Source organism: Carya illinoinensis, chromosome 9 (genome assembly GCF_018687715.1).
Source record: "Carya illinoinensis cultivar Pawnee chromosome 9, C.illinoinensisPawnee_v1, whole genome shotgun sequence".
In the NCBI taxonomy this organism is placed as follows: Eukaryota; Viridiplantae; Streptophyta; class Magnoliopsida; order Fagales; family Juglandaceae; genus Carya; species Carya illinoinensis.
In genome coordinates this window covers 9,441,853-9,461,835 of record NC_056760.1, presented here as the reverse complement: position 1 = coordinate 9,461,835, position 19,983 = coordinate 9,441,853, and the positions used below count along the sequence as shown (strand labels likewise).

The window sequence follows — 19,983 nt, the reverse complement described above, 5'->3', positions numbered from 1 at the left end:
GTTTACTGTAAATTATGCTAGGGATGTTCATGATCATGTATCATCTATATTTGGCATGTTGGATATCCGAAGGACACTCCTGCACCATGTATAGATTTTGGGAGCACTGATTTCCCGGAGCAATGTCAAGGACAAAAGCTGCCATGATGAAGAGGACAAAATTTCCAACATTAACTTCCACTTTTGCAACTTACTACTTGCAATTGCCCAAATATAATTTGCAACTATACATGTCCATAGTACATGTATAATTGTCTTTTCTTCTCAACCAGAGATTAGACAGTAAGGGTTTTTAGTAGCATTCTTTTCAAATGTATACTTTAATATAAGGAATCATTATTTGCCCTCCATTGGAAATTTTTTATGACATTTGGAACATTTAAATTCCATGACTTCACCCCCCCCCCCTTTTTTCCTTCATTTTTTTCCTATTTTAAAGCATTCTCCCATTTGCTTCCTTTTCCTCTCTTTAGTCAAGTAATAAGCACTTCCAACTGAGAACTTCCCAGTCTCACTGCAATTCTAGATTAGCTTATCTTCCCAGTCTCACTGCAACTCCCTTAGTTTATCCTAATACTTTTTTTCCTGATTAATTTGGACACCCATGATCTTCCCTAGTTTTTAAAAAAACCAAAGTAATGGCCACCATCCCACTAATCTCAAAAGTCAATAGTGCATTCTATACTTTGGTATGCCATCTTTCTCTTTACATTATTTTGTCTCAGAAAAAGTATCATCTCATATTATTTAGTTAGTCCGTACTTAAAACCAAATCCAGAATAATTTTATTATCCTTAACCTACCTGAATCCAAGTTCTATTTGGTGGGTGGCGCATCAACATTTGCTGTTTTGTTTACTGTAAATTATGCTAAGGATGTTCATGATCATGTATCATCTATATTTGGCAGGTTGGATATCTGAAGGACACTCCTACACCATGTATAGATTTTGGAAGCTCTGATTTCCCGGAGCAATGTCAAGGACACAAGTTGCCATGATGAAGAGGACAAAATTTGCAACATTAACTTCCACTTGTGCAACTTACTACTTGCAATTGCCCAAATATAATTTGCAACTATACATGTCCATAGTACATGTATAATTGTCTTTTCTTCTCAACCAGAGATTGGATAGTAAGGGTTTTTACTAGCATTCTTTTCTTATGTATACTTTATAATATAAGGAATCATTATTCGCCCTTAATTGGAAATTTTTTATGACATTTGGAACATTTAAATTCCATCACTTCCCCCCCCCCCCCCCCCCCTTCATTTTTTCCTATTTTAGAGCATTCTCCCATTTGCTTCCTTTTCCTCTCTTTAGCCAAGTAATAAGCACTTCAAACTGAGAACTTCTCAGTCTCACTGCAATTCTAGATTAGCTTATCTTCACCCCCCCCCCCCCAACCCAAAAACCCGCCTAAGTTGATAGGTAAACTACCCCAATACTGACATGCTCCTTCACTACATCTCTCTTCCATACCCTTAAATCTTCTTCTGGAACCTTTGATAGAAATTTATCCCACATTATGCTACTTTTTTTTAATTCTCTTATATTTTTATCAAATCAGACCTACTTTTTTGGGGAATTTTTCAACATATAGCGCTATTACTTGAATCTTATTTCTTTTATATTCAGATATGCACCATGCCAAGATATATTTTAAAGCAACTTTTATTCAATGGTGTGGAGTCAAATGGTGTGGGATTTAATTGGTATTGCTGAGACTGGTTTGGCAATTTCTCACTGAGAAATGACAACGAATACTATTTTTTAATCGCTGCGATTGAGTTTAAGAACCATAAACACCTTTCCCAGCAATTAGGAAATCGCTGGGAAAGGATTTACTAGTGATTTTTTAATCTCCACGATTGAGTTTAAGAACCATAAACACCTTTACCAGCGATTAGAAAATCAATGGAAAAGGATTTACCAGTGATTTGTTAATCCCCGTGATTGAGTTTAAGAGCCATAAACACATTTCCCAGCAGTTAGGAAATCATTGGGAAAAGATTTGCCAGCAATTTTTTAATCGCTGGGAATGGTGTTTTCAATTTTTAAACTCAATTGAGGCGATGAATAAATCGTTGGGAAATCCTTTGCTTTTAAAGACGATTTTTAACTTCTGCTGCAGTATATCAGAAGTGGAGGAATAGTACCGGCGAACATGCAGCGAGTTTAAAATCGTCGGCATTGCTATTTGGCGAGGATTTTTTGACTTTAATCGCCAGGAAAAGTGCATTCTGTTGTACATGTGGAAACATGTGTATATATATTCGCTTGAATTTTCTGGTGGTATGTATAATTCATTGCATGTACATGTTTGACATCTTTTCGTTTTATTAAGGAGTGATTTCTTGTTGGAAATTTATCTTAAGATGATTTATTTCTCATTTGAATTAAGCTCGAGTTTTTTTTTTTTTCTTATTTTACAACTGGTCTATTATCTTGACTATGCATTGGGTGGAATTAGAACAGTAAGGTAGCTAGCTAACTATAGCAATAATTGGAGCCAATTATATTTAATCCACATGTATTGATTAGATCATGCAATTAAGCTAAGCTATCAGATTTTTTTTCTTGAGCTTATATATATATATATATATATGAAAAACAATGCATACATCATTGTCTTCTGTTTAGAGTTCTCTTTTTTATGGTCAAAATAATATGATAATTTGATGATTTCTAGTAATGAGGAATGCAGTCTGTCATACATATATTACTAAATATATTATATATACATACATAATATATACTATAATATTATACTATGATATTTATATAGTATACTTTATATATATATATATTAACATATTTTAATATTAGTACTAGTAATTAGTATATAGTAATTAGTTGGCAACATATGTGTGCGGGAAAGAGTAGCGGTGGCATGGGGTTTAAGGATCTTAGAAGTTTTAATCTTGCTCTTCTCGCTAAGCAAGGGTGGCGACTGATGCAAAATGAGACCTCGGTGCTGTACAAACTTCTTAAAGCCCGTTATTTTTCTCAATCTTCCTTTTTGGACTCTAGTTTGGGGCATTGTCATTCCTATACATGGAGGGGTATTTGGGAGGCAAAACGGTGGTTAAGGGAGGGTTGTTTTTGGCGGCTTGGTGATGGGCAGAATATTAAGGTGTGGAAGGACCCTTGGGTCCCGGGTCATAGGTCCTTGGGTGAGGAGTTGGGTCCTGCTATGCATATGTCTTCTGAAGTTGTGGCTTCTCTGTTTCTCAACAATTCTAGGGGGTGGGACTTGTCTAAGCTTAGAGCTCTCTTCAATCCAATGGTTGTGGCTGAAATTCTGAAGGTCATGATTTTTCCTCCGAGTACTGCTGATAAGATGATTTGGGGCCAAGAGCGATGTGGTCTTTTTACTGTTAGAAGTTGCTATAAATTGATTATGTCCAAATCTAGTGATACTACTGCTGAATGCTCCTCAATGGGTCGGTATACGCGTTTATGGAAAGCTTTGTGGAGGCTTCCGGTCCCTAATAAAATTAAGATTTTTGCATGGAGGGCTTGTAGGGACAACTTACCTTCAAAGACTAATTTGCAGAAAAAACATGTGCTCCCTTCTGCATCTTGTTCTTTCTGTCTCCATTCTGATGAGGATTTATTGCATGCTGTTTTTGGTTGTCCTCAGATCCGGTTTGAGTGGTTCCAGTTTTTTCCTTTTATGGCTTCCTTTTCACCAACTAGCTTTACTGATTTGGCTTTATCTTTTATTGAGGATCCATATATTCATTCTCTGGCTGGATTTTTTTGCATTGCTTGGGCTTTCTGGTTTAGGCGCAATAAATGGGAGTTTGACCATGTGTGTTTGCATCCCGGTCATGTTATTTCACATTCTATGGGCATGTTGCAGAGTTATAAGTCAGTGGCTCTTAAATCTCAGCCTCAAATCCGAACCCATTTATGTTGGCAGCCACCTCCTTCTAGGGTTTTTAAACTGAACACTGATGGTGCCTTGTTTTCTGACCTTCACAAGGCTGGTATTGGCGTTATTCTTCGGGATTCTGCTGGTAAGACCCTTATGGCTGCTTCTAAACTGGAATTAGATGTGCTTGATCCGGAAGCTGTGGAGTTGTTAGCTGTTTTCCGTGGCTTACAGCTGTGTTCTACATTGGGTATCCCACATCTTGTAGTGGAGAGTGACTGTCTGCTTTTGGTAGAAGCTTTACAACAACACACCATGCTTAACTCCTTGCTTGGCAATCTGTTCTCTGAAGTGCAGCGTCTCTCTAGTCTTTTTCAAACTGTTTCTTTTACTCATGTGTATAGAGAAGGTAACATGGCAGCTCACTCTCTTGCTAGACATGCTTGGAGAGTGATGGATATGGCGATGTGGTGGGATAGTTTTCCAGACTTTCTTTCTCAAGCCTTATGGCTTGATAATTGTCTGTAATTGATTCTATTCAATGATATGGTTTTGTTGCTATCAAAAAATAAATCAAAAATCAAAAATCAAAAAATATGATATATAATATTTTAAAAAATAATTTAAAATGCATATTAAATGGAATTGGCCTGGTCCGGTCCTAAAAAGCTTAGAACAGATTTTGGACCGATTTTGGCCAGTTTTCCCATTATGGAAATCGGTTCCAGACCAAATCAGTTCGAACCGCAGTTCGACCGGTTCGAACCGATTTTCAGATTTTCTGAATTTTTTTTTACACCCTTAGTTGAGTTCTTTTTCCACCCCCACCTTGTGCAATTCTCGAGGAAAGAGATAGCTCTTCACAGAGTAGAGAGCTTGAGAAGAGAGATATGTGGAGAGCTTCGGGTAAGTTTGGACGATGAGATGAGAATTTTTAATTTTAGATAAAAGTTTAAAATATTATTTTTTAGTATTATTATTATTTTGAGATTTGAAAAAGTTGAATTGTTTATTATATTTTAAATGAGAATTAAAAAAAATCTTAATGATAAGATAAGATGAGATAAAAATCTTATATCTTATGTTACTTCCAGACCTCTAAGAATTGAAGAAATGAGAATCTAAGGCACGAGGCAGGGGGTGCCTAACATAATCATCATATTGCTTGCAAGACTTGTGAATATTATTCTTGGACCTTGTTGTCATTGCAAGAGTGTTTGACACGTGAGTTGAAGCAATAGCATTTGTAGGCAAAGCCGAAGGTAGTGCTGATACTTGGGGCTGATCAATAGTAGCAAGATCAATGGTATCATTATCTGAACCTGTAGAAGGAGATAAACAAGGTGCAACAGTTCAAGTAGAAGCATGGTGAGATTGCAACTCAGTAAAACTAGTTGGAGGTGAGACACATATATTAGAAGGAAGAGAGACAGATTGCAGATTAGATGAAGGAGAAGAATATGGTTTGATGTAGGGAAAGAAGTTTTCATAAAAAATGACATGCCTGGAGAAGTAAATTTTGCTAGTGGAAAGATCAAGGCACTTGTAACCATGATGAGAAAGACTATAGCCAATGAAGATACATGTTTTAGATCGAAAGTTGAGTCTGTTTGAATTATAAGATCGTAGGTTAGGCCAACAAGCACAACCAAAGACACCCAAAAATGAGAAGTGAGGCATACAATTATATAGAACTTTATATGGAGACTTTTGCTTCAATACGGCTGTTGGGAGTTTGTTAACGATAAATGTTGCTATTTGAAAAGCTTCTTCCCAATAAAGTGGTGGTAAGTTAGAGTGAGCAAGCATGCTTAAACCAACTTCAACTATTTGTCCATGTTTTCTCTTAATTGAACCATTCTGTTGATGAGTGTATGGACAAGCAAGTATGTCATTGATTCCAGATTGCTTAAAATAGTTCTTTACATGTTGAAACTCACCACCCCAGTCTGATTGGACAGATTTAATTTTGCGTTCAAAGCGTTTTTCAACGTAAGCTTGAAACTAAAGAAATATGGATTCAACATCAGACTTGAGTTTTATTGGAAACAACCAAACAAATTTAGAGAAATCGTCAAGGAAACTGATATAATACTTAACACTAGTCGTAGAGACCATTGAAGCTGGGCCTATACATCAATGAAAATTAAATCTAAAGGAGAAGAAGAAACATGATTGGAGGGCTAAAATAGCAAGTCATGACTTCTAGCCAACTGACATTCGGAGCACATAGTACTATGTTTATGGTGTGGTATTGGAAAATGAATGGAGGAGAGAACTTTGTTGACAACTGGAGTGGATGCATGTCCAAGACGACGATGCTAATCACGAAGGGTTGTGCGAACTGTTGAGAGAGCTTGAGGACAGTGAGATGAAGAGGTAAACTGATAGAGTCCATTATTGAGGTGGCCTTGATGACGAACCTTCCCCAAGTAATCCTTCACAAGAAAGAAATTATCATGAAATTCAAAATAAACATTGTTATCAATACAAAACTTTTGAATGGATAACAAGCTTTTTTGAATTTGGGGAACAAGAAGAATTTGGTTAAGAAAAAAGGTAGAGTTGAAAGTGGTAAGTTTAAAGGAACTAGTTTTAGAGATTTGCAAACCTTGCCCATTTCCTACTTGAAAATGATCAGTACCCTGATAATCATCAGTCCAAAGATTAAGATTGTTGAGATCATTAGTCACATGGTGTGTTGCACCAGTATCAACATGCCATTTAGTTTCTCAATTTCCAGTCGAGATAGCAACCATTGCTTGCTTATTTTCTGGTTTGGAATCCTGATAAGAAAGATCAAAACAGTGATAGCATTTGTGAGCCAAATGGCCAGGTTAATTACAAACCTAACATATTAAAGAGTTTTGATCATTGGCGCAAGAACTGTTGTTGTAGCCACCACGATTTCCACGCCACCTTCCTCGAGGACCACCTCTTCCTCTGGCAAGTTGTTGATACTGCCTTTGTGCAATGTTGACAGAAGTTGGTTGCACTAGAGATAAGAGTTGATGGCGGGAGAGACAAGCCTTTGTTGTGAGCAAAAGAGAATAAATTTCTTCAATGGTGACTGTGTCAGGTCGAGCTGGGATTGAGGCAACAAAACTATCATATTTGTGGCCTAATCCTGCAAGTACATAGGTGATAACATCTTCACAACTCAGTGGTTGTCTTGCAACAGCAAGCTCATTAGTGAGTTTCTTAATAAAAGGAAGTAGTGTGATTCACTACTTGAGCAAGAACCCCTTCAGTGAGGGAAGACATTAGTGTACTAAGAATAATGTTATCTTGGCGCATCCAAAGAGAGTGTGCAAGGTTTGGTATTTTAGAGATAACACTGCTTTTAGGGTGAGAGACAGAGATGGTGTTGGGAGGTTTAGGGATGGTACCATCAAGATATCCAAACAAATCTTGGCAGGCACCATTTGTGTCTTCCAAATGATGTAATTTCCAAGGCTTAATTTGACAGTTACCAAATTTGACATGTTGATAACAGAGAGAGATTGGGAGTTTGGTTATTGGTATTAGTAGAAGAAACTGGAGAGGAGGAAGACGTGGCTAGACGTTGGTCTTTTACGGCTAATCTGAGACCATGTAAAGAAATAGAAGGTAAAGATGTTTGAAAGAATTCTTTTGTTTTGTTTATTTTACTTGTGGTATACATGCAGTATATATATAAGTGCATTTGAAACTAATTGCTAAAAATTAGCAACATTTAAATTTGTAATTTAAATATGTACAACTATACAATATCAAGGCCTCAAAATCATATCTTCCTTATTCCTAACTTTCAGCTTGAATTTCGGTATTGATAGATGGCAGCGAATATGTTACAGCAAGATCAATCTGCTTGAGTTTCGGCAGGATCATGTTCCTAATCTTCAGCAGTGATTTCATTTGAAATCACTTGATCTTCTATACTGTTGAATTTCAGAAAAAATATCACCATTTATAATACTCCTTCGGCTAAGCAATACCATACTACACGGCTAGTGCATGTTTAGGATACTGCCTAAACACATTTTTACCAAGCTTTTCACCTTGATTTCCAACAGTTACAAGCTCTATCAATGAAACAAAAACCACAAATATAGAGCATGATATTGCAAGCTTTGTAACTGGATCTACCCTCCCAGACATTTCCACAAACAATAATACTGCAAAACAACTTCAAACTTCATCTGTCAGCATAACGCACTAGACGTATAAAATGAAGCAATAGACCTGGTTTGGCAATTTCTCATTGAGAAATGACAACAAATACTTTTTTCCCCATGGAGATAATGCATATAGGCCTTGACTATTCGCCTTGTGCTTGTTGTAAATGCGGTGAGATATTGGAGAGGAGGAGCAGCCCAAGTTGTATAGTTTTCAAACAGCTTGTGCCATGGGGAGAGAGAGAGACAGAGAGAAGAATGACTGCATTAGGCTTCAGAACAGTAGGAAAAGGCTTCACTTTGAGTGGTGGGAGTGAAGCTTACCTCGGATGCTTGCTTCTGAAGCTGTTTAGAATAGATCTCGGGTTGGGCATAAAGGGACACTCCAGTTATTGTCACATATATCGAAGGGCATTATCGTCACATACGAAATAATACAAAAAATTTTGTTGTGCCTAATCTGAGTAGTGATCGTGAAGTTGGGCAGCCTAAATTCTATATTTACGGCCCTTCTCTCCCTACTGAGTAATAAAGTGCAGGGGATGTCTCATATTATTTTATTTTTTTTTCTTTTATATAATGATTTTAATGGATTTTAATTATATTATTTATTAATCATTTTCAAATATATGTCTACATGTGATTTGGGCCTCCTTATAGGGCTATAAATCATAAAAATGTAGTAATATACGATATGAGCTATGTCACTTACGACAAATTGACTAAACCTAAATGTCAAAATTTAAAATTGATTATTGTGATATTCCACGTAAGAGTAGGTGTTGGGCGTTATGGACCGCAAGCCGTCCAAGAAAATTGAGATATATCCTTGAATTTGCTTTCAAGGATAATCAGATATCAAACATCCAGGAAATTACATAGATATTACATATGGCGCGACATCTTCAATGAATGCCCAAGTATCAGGAAGTAAGTATTCGTCAACACGTACACCTATACAGATAATTTCTTCTATTTTTTACTATTCAACGTGATATATATGTAGTCAATTATAAAGAATCGGAAGCGATTGCCTTCAATTAAACGCAGGCGGCGGAAGGAAAATATGGATGATCATTATAGTTGTATCAGCATGCTTGGCTATGGTACTTTTTGCTTCTGGCATGTATTGTCTTGCGAACAAAAAGGCTCGGAAACGTAAGATGCGTATCACCGAGCTTACTTTACAAATTCTACATTCAATTTTATAAAAGTAAAATTCAGGAATTGATGGGTTAAATATTAGGCATTAAATTTATTTAAAACGAAACTTTACAATATTATTTGGTGAATTTGTTCCTACAAAATCTCTTTATAAACCAAACATTAATTTTCTTTAATTCGTCACCGGTTCTTTTTTATTCAGGGAAGAAAGAATTTGTTTGTCAGCGAGCAAATAATAGTAATCCAAGTGTCTCACGCTTTCATCACCGCAATTTTCAAGGAAGATATGACCCCCAAGCTCAAGATTTTCCCCATATTGAGTTGTCATCAATACAAGCAGCGACTGATAACTTCTCCGATTCAAATAAGCTTGGGGAGGGTGGTTTTGGTCCTGTGAAGGTAATAAAAGTCGTTACAGGAAGTAACAGGAAGAATAGGAATGAAGACGGTGAGGAGTACGATCGTCTCAAATTAAGCATTTGCCTTTTTTTCTTTTTCTTTTTTTCTTTTTTATTATATATATTTTTTTTAATTTAAATATATGTTGATCGAAATGTTGACTAATTGTTACTTTTTAGTCTCACACCAGTGGGATGTAAACAAATAAGCATTAGGCTAAGTTATAAATAAGAGGTTTAGCCTTTTAGTTTAAGTGCATCAGTTGAAAATTTGTCTAGTAACTTTTGATTTTAGTTAAATTTTTCTATTAGCCTTTTGTAAAAGGAAAAGAAGTGTAAAGTTAAAATTTTACTAGTGGGATAGCTTTGTGGGTGTGGTGAGGAGAAAAATTGTGTGATTGTAACAATATTTCAAATAGTGAATTTTCTTTTCTAAGTCTGGTGATTTTCCTCCTATTTTGAAGTTTCCATATAAATTTTTTGTGTTGTTATTATTTCTCTATTTTTCTTATTATTTTTATAAAGAATAAATCTTAAGGGATAAATTTGAGAGGTCTAAATTTTTAACACGGAAAAATTAAGCAAATTATCTGCTGTAGGGTTTATTAAGTGATGGAAAGGAAGTAGCGGTTAAGAGGCTATCCTTCGGTTCCGAGTGTTGCGAATGGAGACAAGAGTGGTGGGTCATGCATTACATGTGCTCGTTTAATGCACCGAAAGGCACTGAATTCAAAAGGTGCGGCTGCACCTTCTCTCAACTGCACCTTCTCATCGACGACTCCCAATCAGTATTATAAATAGAAGTGCTGTGATGAGGAGATAGTGTGTGCAACAGAGAAGTGTAGAGAGAAAACAGAGAGTGTGTGCTGCGTGTAGCGCTATGCAGAGAAGATACAGGAGAGAGTGGGTGAGCAGAGAGAGTTTACAAGAGAGAGTTTTTGTAAAAATTATTTCATAGTGAAATTACAGCAGCTGTGGACGTAGGTAATTGCCGAACCACGTTAAATTTCGTCCCTCTTTTATTTAGAATCATCTCTGTCTCCGACCAGCTCCCAACATCGAGCAGGGTTCAGAGGAATTTATAAATGAGGTTACACTTATAATGAAGCTTCAACACAAAAATCTTGTCAAGCTTCTTGGTTTTTGCGTAGAGGGAGACGAAAGGCTGCTTGTTTATGAATTCATGCCCAACAACAGCCTAGATGTCTTTCTCTTTGGTTAGTTAATTTCCCGAATCCCCATGCATTCTTTTCTCTTTTTTTTTTTTTTGTCTTTCTTTAATGGGTGCTCGAATCAACTTTGTACGTATATAATATACAGATCGAAGTAGATGTGCACAACTCAGTTGGAGCAAACGACTTAATATAATAGATGGAATTGCAAGGGGAATTCTTTACCTTCACCAGGATTCACGACTTAGAATAATTCATAGGGACCTAATGTTGGAAACTCCCCAAGTGTGAAAGGTCACTTGAGCTTGCAGTCACCCACCCATCCACCGAAATTCCCTGAAAGCAAATGTTGACCAAGATGGCTGTACCAAAAGAAGACTTCATCTTGGTCAAGAAATGTAGGTATTTTGTCTCCCATGACTTCTCCTATAAAAGGAAGTCATTTATTGAAAGTTAAGGTTATCCTCACTGTGGTGAGCGATCAAGCAGAGGGTTGAGGGCGAAAATAGGTTCTTGAGAAACCCAGAACAGAGACCATTTGAGAGAGATAGAGAGTTATTTATGAGTGTTTGTAAAAGTGTACAAACATATTAAAAATATTAATTTTCCGCTTCAATGGACATAGGCAAGTTGCCAAACCACTTAAATATTGTCTCTCTATCGTTTTGTGTGATTTTTGGACAGGTCGGAGTGCGCAACAATTGGTATCAGAGCTCTAGTTCGAGCTGTTCGAAAATTCAAGTTAGTCAAAATCAATTTTTGACAAGTCCAGGGTGTTCCTCGTGTCAAGACGAATCCGTTGCCACAAACGACATCAAAAATGGATGCCGGAGGAGCCCGTACGCGCCCCTAGAAGTTGGAGAGTGCACAGACGTGCCTCAGTCGTATCAGAGGAAGAAAACGAGTGGGAAACACGTGCCCACGCGCCCTACTTGCGGCTGGAGGAAGAAGACGCATGGGCGACACGCGTCCACGCGCCCCCACGCTCCCTAGAGGACACTGGTGCATGTAGGCCACTCGCCCCGCGCGCCTCAGCCTCCCTGCTGCCACGAGTGCATCTCACGCGCCAGATGATCTGAACCGTCCGTTTTTTAGATCTTTGTTGGGCTAGATCTAAGCCATTCAGAGTCCGATTTCAATGATCAAATAGTGATTTCTAACTATTTGGATTATTCCGGACTCATCTGTAAGGTAGAAATGTTGAGATTCACCATAGTACATTCGATCTGAGTCGTCCACGTGTTGCAGATCATTTTGGGCTAGATCTATGCCAGTTGGAGTTCCATTGCGATGATCAAATAGTGTTGACAAACTATTTGGATCATTCCGGACTCAGCCATACGGTGGGAATGTTGAGATTCGCCATCGGTACATTTGATCTGAACCGTCCACGTGTTGCAGATCATTTTGGGCTAGATCTATGTCAGTTGGAGTTCAATTGCGATGATCAAATAGTGATGACAAACTATTTGGATCATTTCGAACTCATCCATACCGTGGGAATGTTGAGATTCGTCATTGGTACTTTCGATCTGAATCGTCGATAGTTGCAGATCATTTTGGGTTAGATCTACGCCAGTTGGAGTCGTGATGGACTCATTTGTTTTGGGCTTGATCTCAATGATTTGGAGTCGTGACGGACTTATTTGTTTTTGGCTTCATCGTAGCTAGTTGGAGTCGTGAAGGACTCATTTGTTTTGGGCTTGATCATAGCCAGTTAGATTCATGACGGACTCATTTGTTTTGGACTTGATCGCAGCCAGTTGGAGTCATGACGGACTCATTTGTTTTGGGCTTGATCTCAGCTAGTTGGAGTCGTGCTAGACTCATTAGTTTTGGGGCTTGATGTCAGCCAGTTGGAGTCCAATGTTGCCGGACTCAGTAGCCAGTTTGGATCGTGAAGTTTGAGGAGCAAACTTCAGATCATTAGACGATGCTGATTAGCTTGTTATATCAGCATGGAGCATAATGTTATTAAGAAAAGAACCGCAACAGATCTCATTGTGGCTTTCTTTAAAAAGCCAGTTGCAAATAATAAAGTGCAGATGAAGAAACAGTTCAACTTCAGAAAAGATAGAAGGTACTATTGTTGCCTAATAGTATTTGGCATTGTGGTCAAAAAATTGAGAGGTCATGAAAATGACTATGAGTAATTCTGCGAAGAAAACGAAGTTGAGGTTTCTTAATGTAAGAGATCTTATCCTAGATGAGGAGGTGTGCAGAAGAGATTCTGGCAAGATCTTTAATTGTTGGTCCTGAGTGTTGATAGTAAGGACAGAGGCAAGTCAAGATCTGGACAACAGATGACTCGCTAGAAATTGTGGCAAGACAGGCCACAAGAGACTGCTAAAATCAGGAGAAAATTGAGAATGATGCTGTGAATATGGTGACTGAAGAAATACATGGTGTTGCATTTCTTGCAGTGCACAATGCTGTTAAAGACAGCTTGAAGACAACAGTCATTCAGTAGTGTTTTCTCAAAAAGACATGGAAGGTCACGAATAATTCATTAGTCTTGGCTCGTGGTAATGGTCGTGTGAATTAGATGAGGAAGTAAAAGGAATTCAGTTTTACTTTTCCTCATCTAAACCTAAAGAAATCTCCCTAGACCACGACATGAAATAAAGGTGTGAGAGATGGGAACAAAACGTCAGATGTTCCAGGGATATCTACACTTAAAGTTGGTGATCACATAACTGCCAAGAAGATCAGACCTCTATGGTGGTTACTACCTTAAACTATATCTTGCTAAATGAAGGTATTGACTACGGTATGAAGAAAATCTTGCAAGAATGGAAATTATTCAAGTCAAAGTTAGCAGAGACTGCACACAAGATGGGCACATCGACTGAAGACAGGATATGTTAGCAGCAGGATGAGGGGTCAGTCGCCCAGATCAGAGATGGAGACCTCAGTAACTGGTTCTCTGATTTGTGTCAAGGTCCATACGAGACCATTGATTCCCAATGCAGTGGGAGATGTGCTGCCCTATATAGATATGTTGATTAAGGGCATTGTACGTGATGAACTAAAGTTATGCATCACTTTAGTTAGTCTTCTAATTTGAAGACATGAGCTGTAAAGTTGCAAAGATGATAAAGGATCATGCTAGAGATAGAAGCTAGCATGTTGAGAACCAGTCTCTAAGTTGGAGATTGGTGTGATTGTAGGATTATGGAACCTGGTTTGAAAGCTGTAAAGGCACCAGGCAGATTGTTCGCTTGGATGTGGCTCGAGCGAAACTCAGTTTGCTCGAGGTGTACATGAGTGCGGATTCATGGACTAGAGCAAAAGAAAAATCCTAGAGAGTTGAGATTGTACAGTAAAGCACTAGTAAATCTTATCTGAAGAAAATCCCTTACAAGCTCCATGGATGTAGACGATGCTGAAGCATTTGAAGATGCATTTGGAGAAGCATCTAGACATCCATTTGAAGATGTACCTGCAGATGCATTTGATAGCAGAAATCTCTCATGGCTAATAAGCATTTCAATGAAAGAGTGCAATCATTTGAAGGATGCAATTGTTTGTAGCATCTTAGTATGACACACTTGGGTGGAGGGGTGATTGTTGGAAACCCCCCAAGTGTGAAAGGTCACTTGAGCTTGCAGTCACCCACCCATCCACCGAAATTCGTTGGCAGCAAATGTTGACCAAGATGGCTGCACCAAAAGAAGACTTCATCTTAGTCAAGAAATGTGGGTATTTTGTCCCCCATGACTTCTCCTATAAAAGGAGGTCATTTGTTGAAGGTTAAGGTCATCCTCACTGCGATGAGCGATCAAGCAGAGAGTTGAGGGCTAAAATAGGTTCTGGGAAAATCCATAATAGAGACCATTTGAGAGATAGAGAGTTGTTTATAAGTATTTGTAAAACTGTACAAACATATTGAAATTATTGATTTTCCGCTTCAGTGAACGTAGGCAAGTTGTCGAATCACTTAAATATTATCTCTCTATTGTTCTGTATGATTTTTGGACAGATCGGAGTGTGCAACACCTAAAACCTAGTAATGTCTTACTGGACTAAGACATGAATCCCAAGATCTCAAACTGTGGAATGGCAAGGATCTTTGAAGGAAGCGAGGGCGAAGCTAATAATATTGCTAAAATTGCTGGGACCTAGTGAGTACAGTACTGTACTTTTCTTTATTTTTGATTCCATTCCCTCAGATAATTAATGGAAATTTTATAATGATTTCTCTTTCAGAAAATATTTCATCCCATGAAATACATGCATTCTGATTACATTATTTATGCAAAAATGTGGTAGAATCTCTTTTGGTCTCTTACAAATTGCATTCTTATAAATTCTGCATGCTTACCAAATCATGTTTTGGGAACCTTACTTAAGTTATTTATAATTATTGCGTGTATTAACGTCCCTTTTATTTTTTTGTTTTTATATATTATTTTTCATTAGCGGGTACATGGCTCCGGAGTATGCAATGGATGGACTATATTCCATTAAGTCCGATGTGTTTAGCTTTGGTATACTCTTGATTGAGATCATGTCTGGGATAAGAAATGCTGGCTTCCATCGACCAAAACGTGCTCCTAGCCTCCTAGCATATGTACGTTGTTGTTGTTTTTTTTTTTTTTTTTTTTCCTTCTATGGATATATGATTAGTAAAGACTACATGACGGAGTTAATTATTATATTGTGGTAAAAAAAAAAAAAAAAAAATTCTAAGCAGACTACATGATGGTGCAGGCATGACAACTATGGAATGAAGGAAAAGCGATGGTATTGCTAGATCCTTTATTGATTGACTCATGCTGTGCAGATGATTTTTTAAGATATATTCATGTCGGATTGCTATATGTGCAAGAAGATGCAAATTAAAGGCCAACCATGTCATCTTCTGTTGCGATGTTGAAGAGTGAACCTGGAACTCTTTGCCAACCTGAGCGACCTGCCTTTTGTGTGGGCAGATTCATTGATTCGACGAAGCAGATCCCGACAATCTCTCTTTCAATGGCTTGTCGATTTCCAATATTGGGCCACGGTGATCGATGGAGCACTGAGTGGATCCTCTGAAACTTCATGTCTCTTTCTTTAATTGGTGTAGATGAACTAGACAGCAATGCAACCATGTATTTGACTATTTCCCAGTAATTCACGGCCTATATCACTATGCGCGTGATTTTGTCTGCTCCTAGTTGTAACTTGTCAACATAGTGATTAATTTCAACTTTATTCCATTGTACTTTCCACGAATTTTCGGATAGGATTCTCTGTATTTCCAATTCAATTGTCAATTTTAGTGCTAATGGGTAAATTTGAACACGGTATAGATCTTACCGTGTTCAAATGTAATTACTATACTAATGTTATGTATTTATCAAATTGATTCAAAGAAATATGTTGAAAATTTATTAAGCTTAAAAATGTAATTAATATATGTATTTTATATTAAAAACATATCATCAAACAAATGTTTATATTTAATATTATAATTTTATGTTATAAATTAATTATAATATAAAATTATTTCATATATAATTATATATATTATATATAAAAATGATATATATATAATATTTTATATAATATTAAAAATTAATTATATGTATAAACATAATTCAGTTTCGGTTCGGTCTAGTCTCGTAAATCTTAAAACTAGAACTGGACCGATTATATTCGATTTGTGGAATCATGGAACTAATCCTGAGCCGAACCGATCCAAAGGTCCGGGCTTGTTTTCTAATTTAAACTTTCATCCCTATTTAAAACACTTGATTTGAAAACCTTTCCTCTCTTCTAGGGTGCTTTTTTTGTCTCTCCACTTGGTATAACCCTCTCACGCCCCTTTTCCGGCAACGTGTCCATCGATTTTTTTTTTTTTTCATCCATAGCACCAAGATGCATCAATTTGTTGCCTTTTGACCCCCTACAATGACAATGTGCCCCATTACCAGATTCTCCAACCATCGATCTATTGAATGACAAAAGAAAACCGACCAAAAGAGCAATGCATATTTCTCACGCACAGCTCACATTGCACTTGAATCTCACGAATTGCAATTTCATGATGAGTCTGCAGTTTTGGATATCTTAGATTTGACTTTCACCTTTTCTCCTAGAGTGACCTACATGCGCCTCCACAGCTAGTGTTGGTCATTTGCCTGAAAATCAACCCATCTTCCGATTGCTAATTTTCTATGTTTCTACTTTTTCTAACTAATGATCCATATAAAGTGATTGCAAAAGTCTCATTTAGCCACTTCAGACTAGTAAAATGCAGCACACAGCATACAATCCACTGTGATTTCTAGTTGTAGTTTTATAGTTTATTTATCAAATTATGTAAAAATCACTTTAAATGACTTTCCTTTTATGGAAAATGGGTGGGAGCCAAGTCTTTGGTTTCAAAGCTCTCTGTTTTATTTCTCTTGTATTATATGTGTTGGTTTTAGAATGACTGTTGGGGGCTCCTATACACCCTATTGAATCTTGTATTTTATAAGTGTGTAAACTATCTATGAAATGCTTGCTTGTATAAAAGAAAAGAAATGAAAAAAGAAAAAACTTTATTTGATGATTTTATCAAACAATTAATTGTAGGGGTGTAGACCACCAACCCCCCCCCCCCCCCCCGGCCCCCGCATGGGGCGGATGGGGAAATTTTTCCCCGTCCCCCGCCCCCGGTGTGTGGGGTACGATGTAGGGGACAATCCCCCCCTCCCCCCCGGCACCCCCTTCTGGGCCTTGGTCTAGAAGCAATTTTTGGGCCGAAAATGACCTAAAAACAATTTTTAGGTCATTTTGGGCCCAGAAAACCTCAGCAATGGGTCAAAAATGGCCCACTAGGTTGTATTTTTGGCTCAAAAAAAGCTTATTGGCCATTTTCATTTTTCAACCCATAAAATTATAAGTAAAAAGAAAAAAAATTTAAAAACCAGATTAAAAAAAAAAAAAAAGTGTTATGGATGGTAATTGATTTTATGTCTAATAAAAGTTACTAGTCTAAGAGTTTAATACATAATAAATTAATAATAATAACTAAGCTATTACAAAATTGAAAGGTTAAACAATTACAAAATTACAAACATAAAAGTGTCTAATGGACATTGTATCAACATTACAAATCATTGAATATAAAATATGAACAAATAATTAAAAATTAAATATTCTAAAGAGGCTTGTCAGCTGTGGCTTGTCTTTGAGTCAAGGGGTGTGACAGTTGGGGCGACCCGAGCTTAAGCACATTTTTATGTTGCAGAGGTGTTAGACGTCTCATGTGTTACTACAAAAATTAATACTAAAATTAATAACGATGAAATGGAAATGAATATAAATAAATTAAAATAATAACATAAAAAACAATTACCAGGTGGTCCAAATTCAGACTGATCACCACTCTCATCGGTCTCCTTAAAATCTAAACTATTTGGAACATGAATATCCTTTCCTATCGTCCAACTCTGTGTGCATATCAATGCCTCTACAGTTGTAAGAGATAATGAACTACGGAAAGGATCCAATATAGGACCTCCGGTACTAAAGGCTGACTCTGAGGCAACGGTGCTAATAGGGATGGCCAAAATATAGCAGGCAATCTTAAAAATGATGGAATATTTTTTTGAGGCATTCTTTCACCATCCTAATATATCGAAATTATCATCATCATCTTGGACCATATCCCCTGACAAATAGTTGTCTAACTCAGAAATGACCTCTGTAGATTGATGGACTTGTGTGGGATTCTGTGCGAGGATCTTAGTCCACGGCATTCTGCACTTTTTCGTAGGAGGCCTGGTCATGGTGTCTGTAGAAGGCGTTGGGGTCGGTGTATGTGTCTTCGATGTAGTACCACCCTTAATTGCATTAAACTCATCATACAATTTTTTCAGGGTATCTCCGGCCAATTCACCAATAAGTTCAGTCCATATCTAATCGTGAACAAGTCTCAACTCATATAACAAGCCTGAAACTTTCAGATGGGGATCAAGAATAACAGCCACATATAAGAAAATATTCATACTAGTCAAATCTCCCCAATACTTGTCATATTTTAGCATCATGGTCACTGTCATCCCCCTCATCCTTTTATTGGAACCCCTACGCATATCTTTTAATTCTTCTTTTACCCTACATATTTGTTGACAAAACGCATGGGATGTAGGGTACAAAGAATCAAATATATTCAATCTGACATCATAAAATAATCCAAGAAAATCAACGAAAGTAGAAACTACCACCCAATCATCATCATTTGGCTTTCGTGATCCCCCATGCTCATCAAAGTATTTGACATATTAGATGTCTTCATCACCCAATAATTGAAAGGCTGCCTTATATTCTTGGGCCGCCTCTAACATCAAGAAGGTTTAGTTCCATCTGGTAGGAACATCAGTACAAAGACCCTTCTTCGATATTATGCCCCAGCCTTTGCAGCAAATTAGAATTTCTCCAATCTAGAAGGAGAAGACCTCATCCATTTCACAGTCATTCTAACTCGTACAACCGAGTCATCAACATCTTTCAACCCCTCAGTCACAATTAAATTCAAAATATGTGCAGCACATCTAACATGCAAATATTCACCACCCAAGAATGTCTTATTTGCATCTTTAAGATAATTATTTAGATATCCCAATGCGACATCATTAGACGATGCATTATGAACTGACACAGACAAAATATTTTCCAACCCTTACTCCTTTATTGCGGCCTCCAAGGCCTTCCCAATCGTCTCACCCTTATGATCAGTTATTTGACAAAATTTAATAATCTTTTTGTGCAGAACCCAATCAGTATCAATAAAATGCACAGTCAACGATATGTAATTCATATTTTGGATAGAAGTCCAAGTATCGGAGTGGGGCAAACTACCAAACCCGCCAATTGGCCTCTCAAAACATCCTTATTATGGATGTATATCTTCTTAATATCATTTGCCACAGTGTGACGAGAAGGAAGTACAAATCTTGGTTCCAACTCTTGGACAAATTCTTGGAACCCTTTACCCTCCACAAACTGAAAAGGCAGCTTGTCCATGACAATCATACGGGCTAACTTCCTTCTACACTCATCGGGGTTATACTTCGTATACCCCTTCAATGTTGGCACCTCGGCCCCACTACTCTCATCCGCCATTTTAAAATCTAGTCTAAATTGACCCTTCTCTACTAAGGATTTTAAAATTGGACTCTTCTTGCATTATTCCTCTAAATGGACCTTCAGCTGGGATGTACCATGTTTCCTA

General features: G+C 37.4%; 1 protein-coding gene and 1 pseudogene across 1 annotated transcript in view; both read left to right on the top strand.

Annotated features, from left to right (window-relative positions):
- LOC122276765 (G-type lectin S-receptor-like serine/threonine-protein kinase B120) overlaps window positions 1–999 on the top strand; it is a 39,571-nt gene extending 38,572 nt beyond the window's left edge. Inside the window, exon 7 of the mRNA XM_043086670.1 lies at window positions 910–999. Coding sequence (XP_042942604.1) covers window positions 910–999 — 90 coding nt within the window. The remainder of the gene's footprint in view (window positions 1–909) is intronic.
- An 8,142-nt stretch (window positions 1,000–9,141) lies between these two features.
- LOC122276764 lies at window positions 9,142–16,062 on the top strand (annotated as a pseudogene).
- Window positions 16,063–19,983: the final 3,921 nt, after the last annotated feature.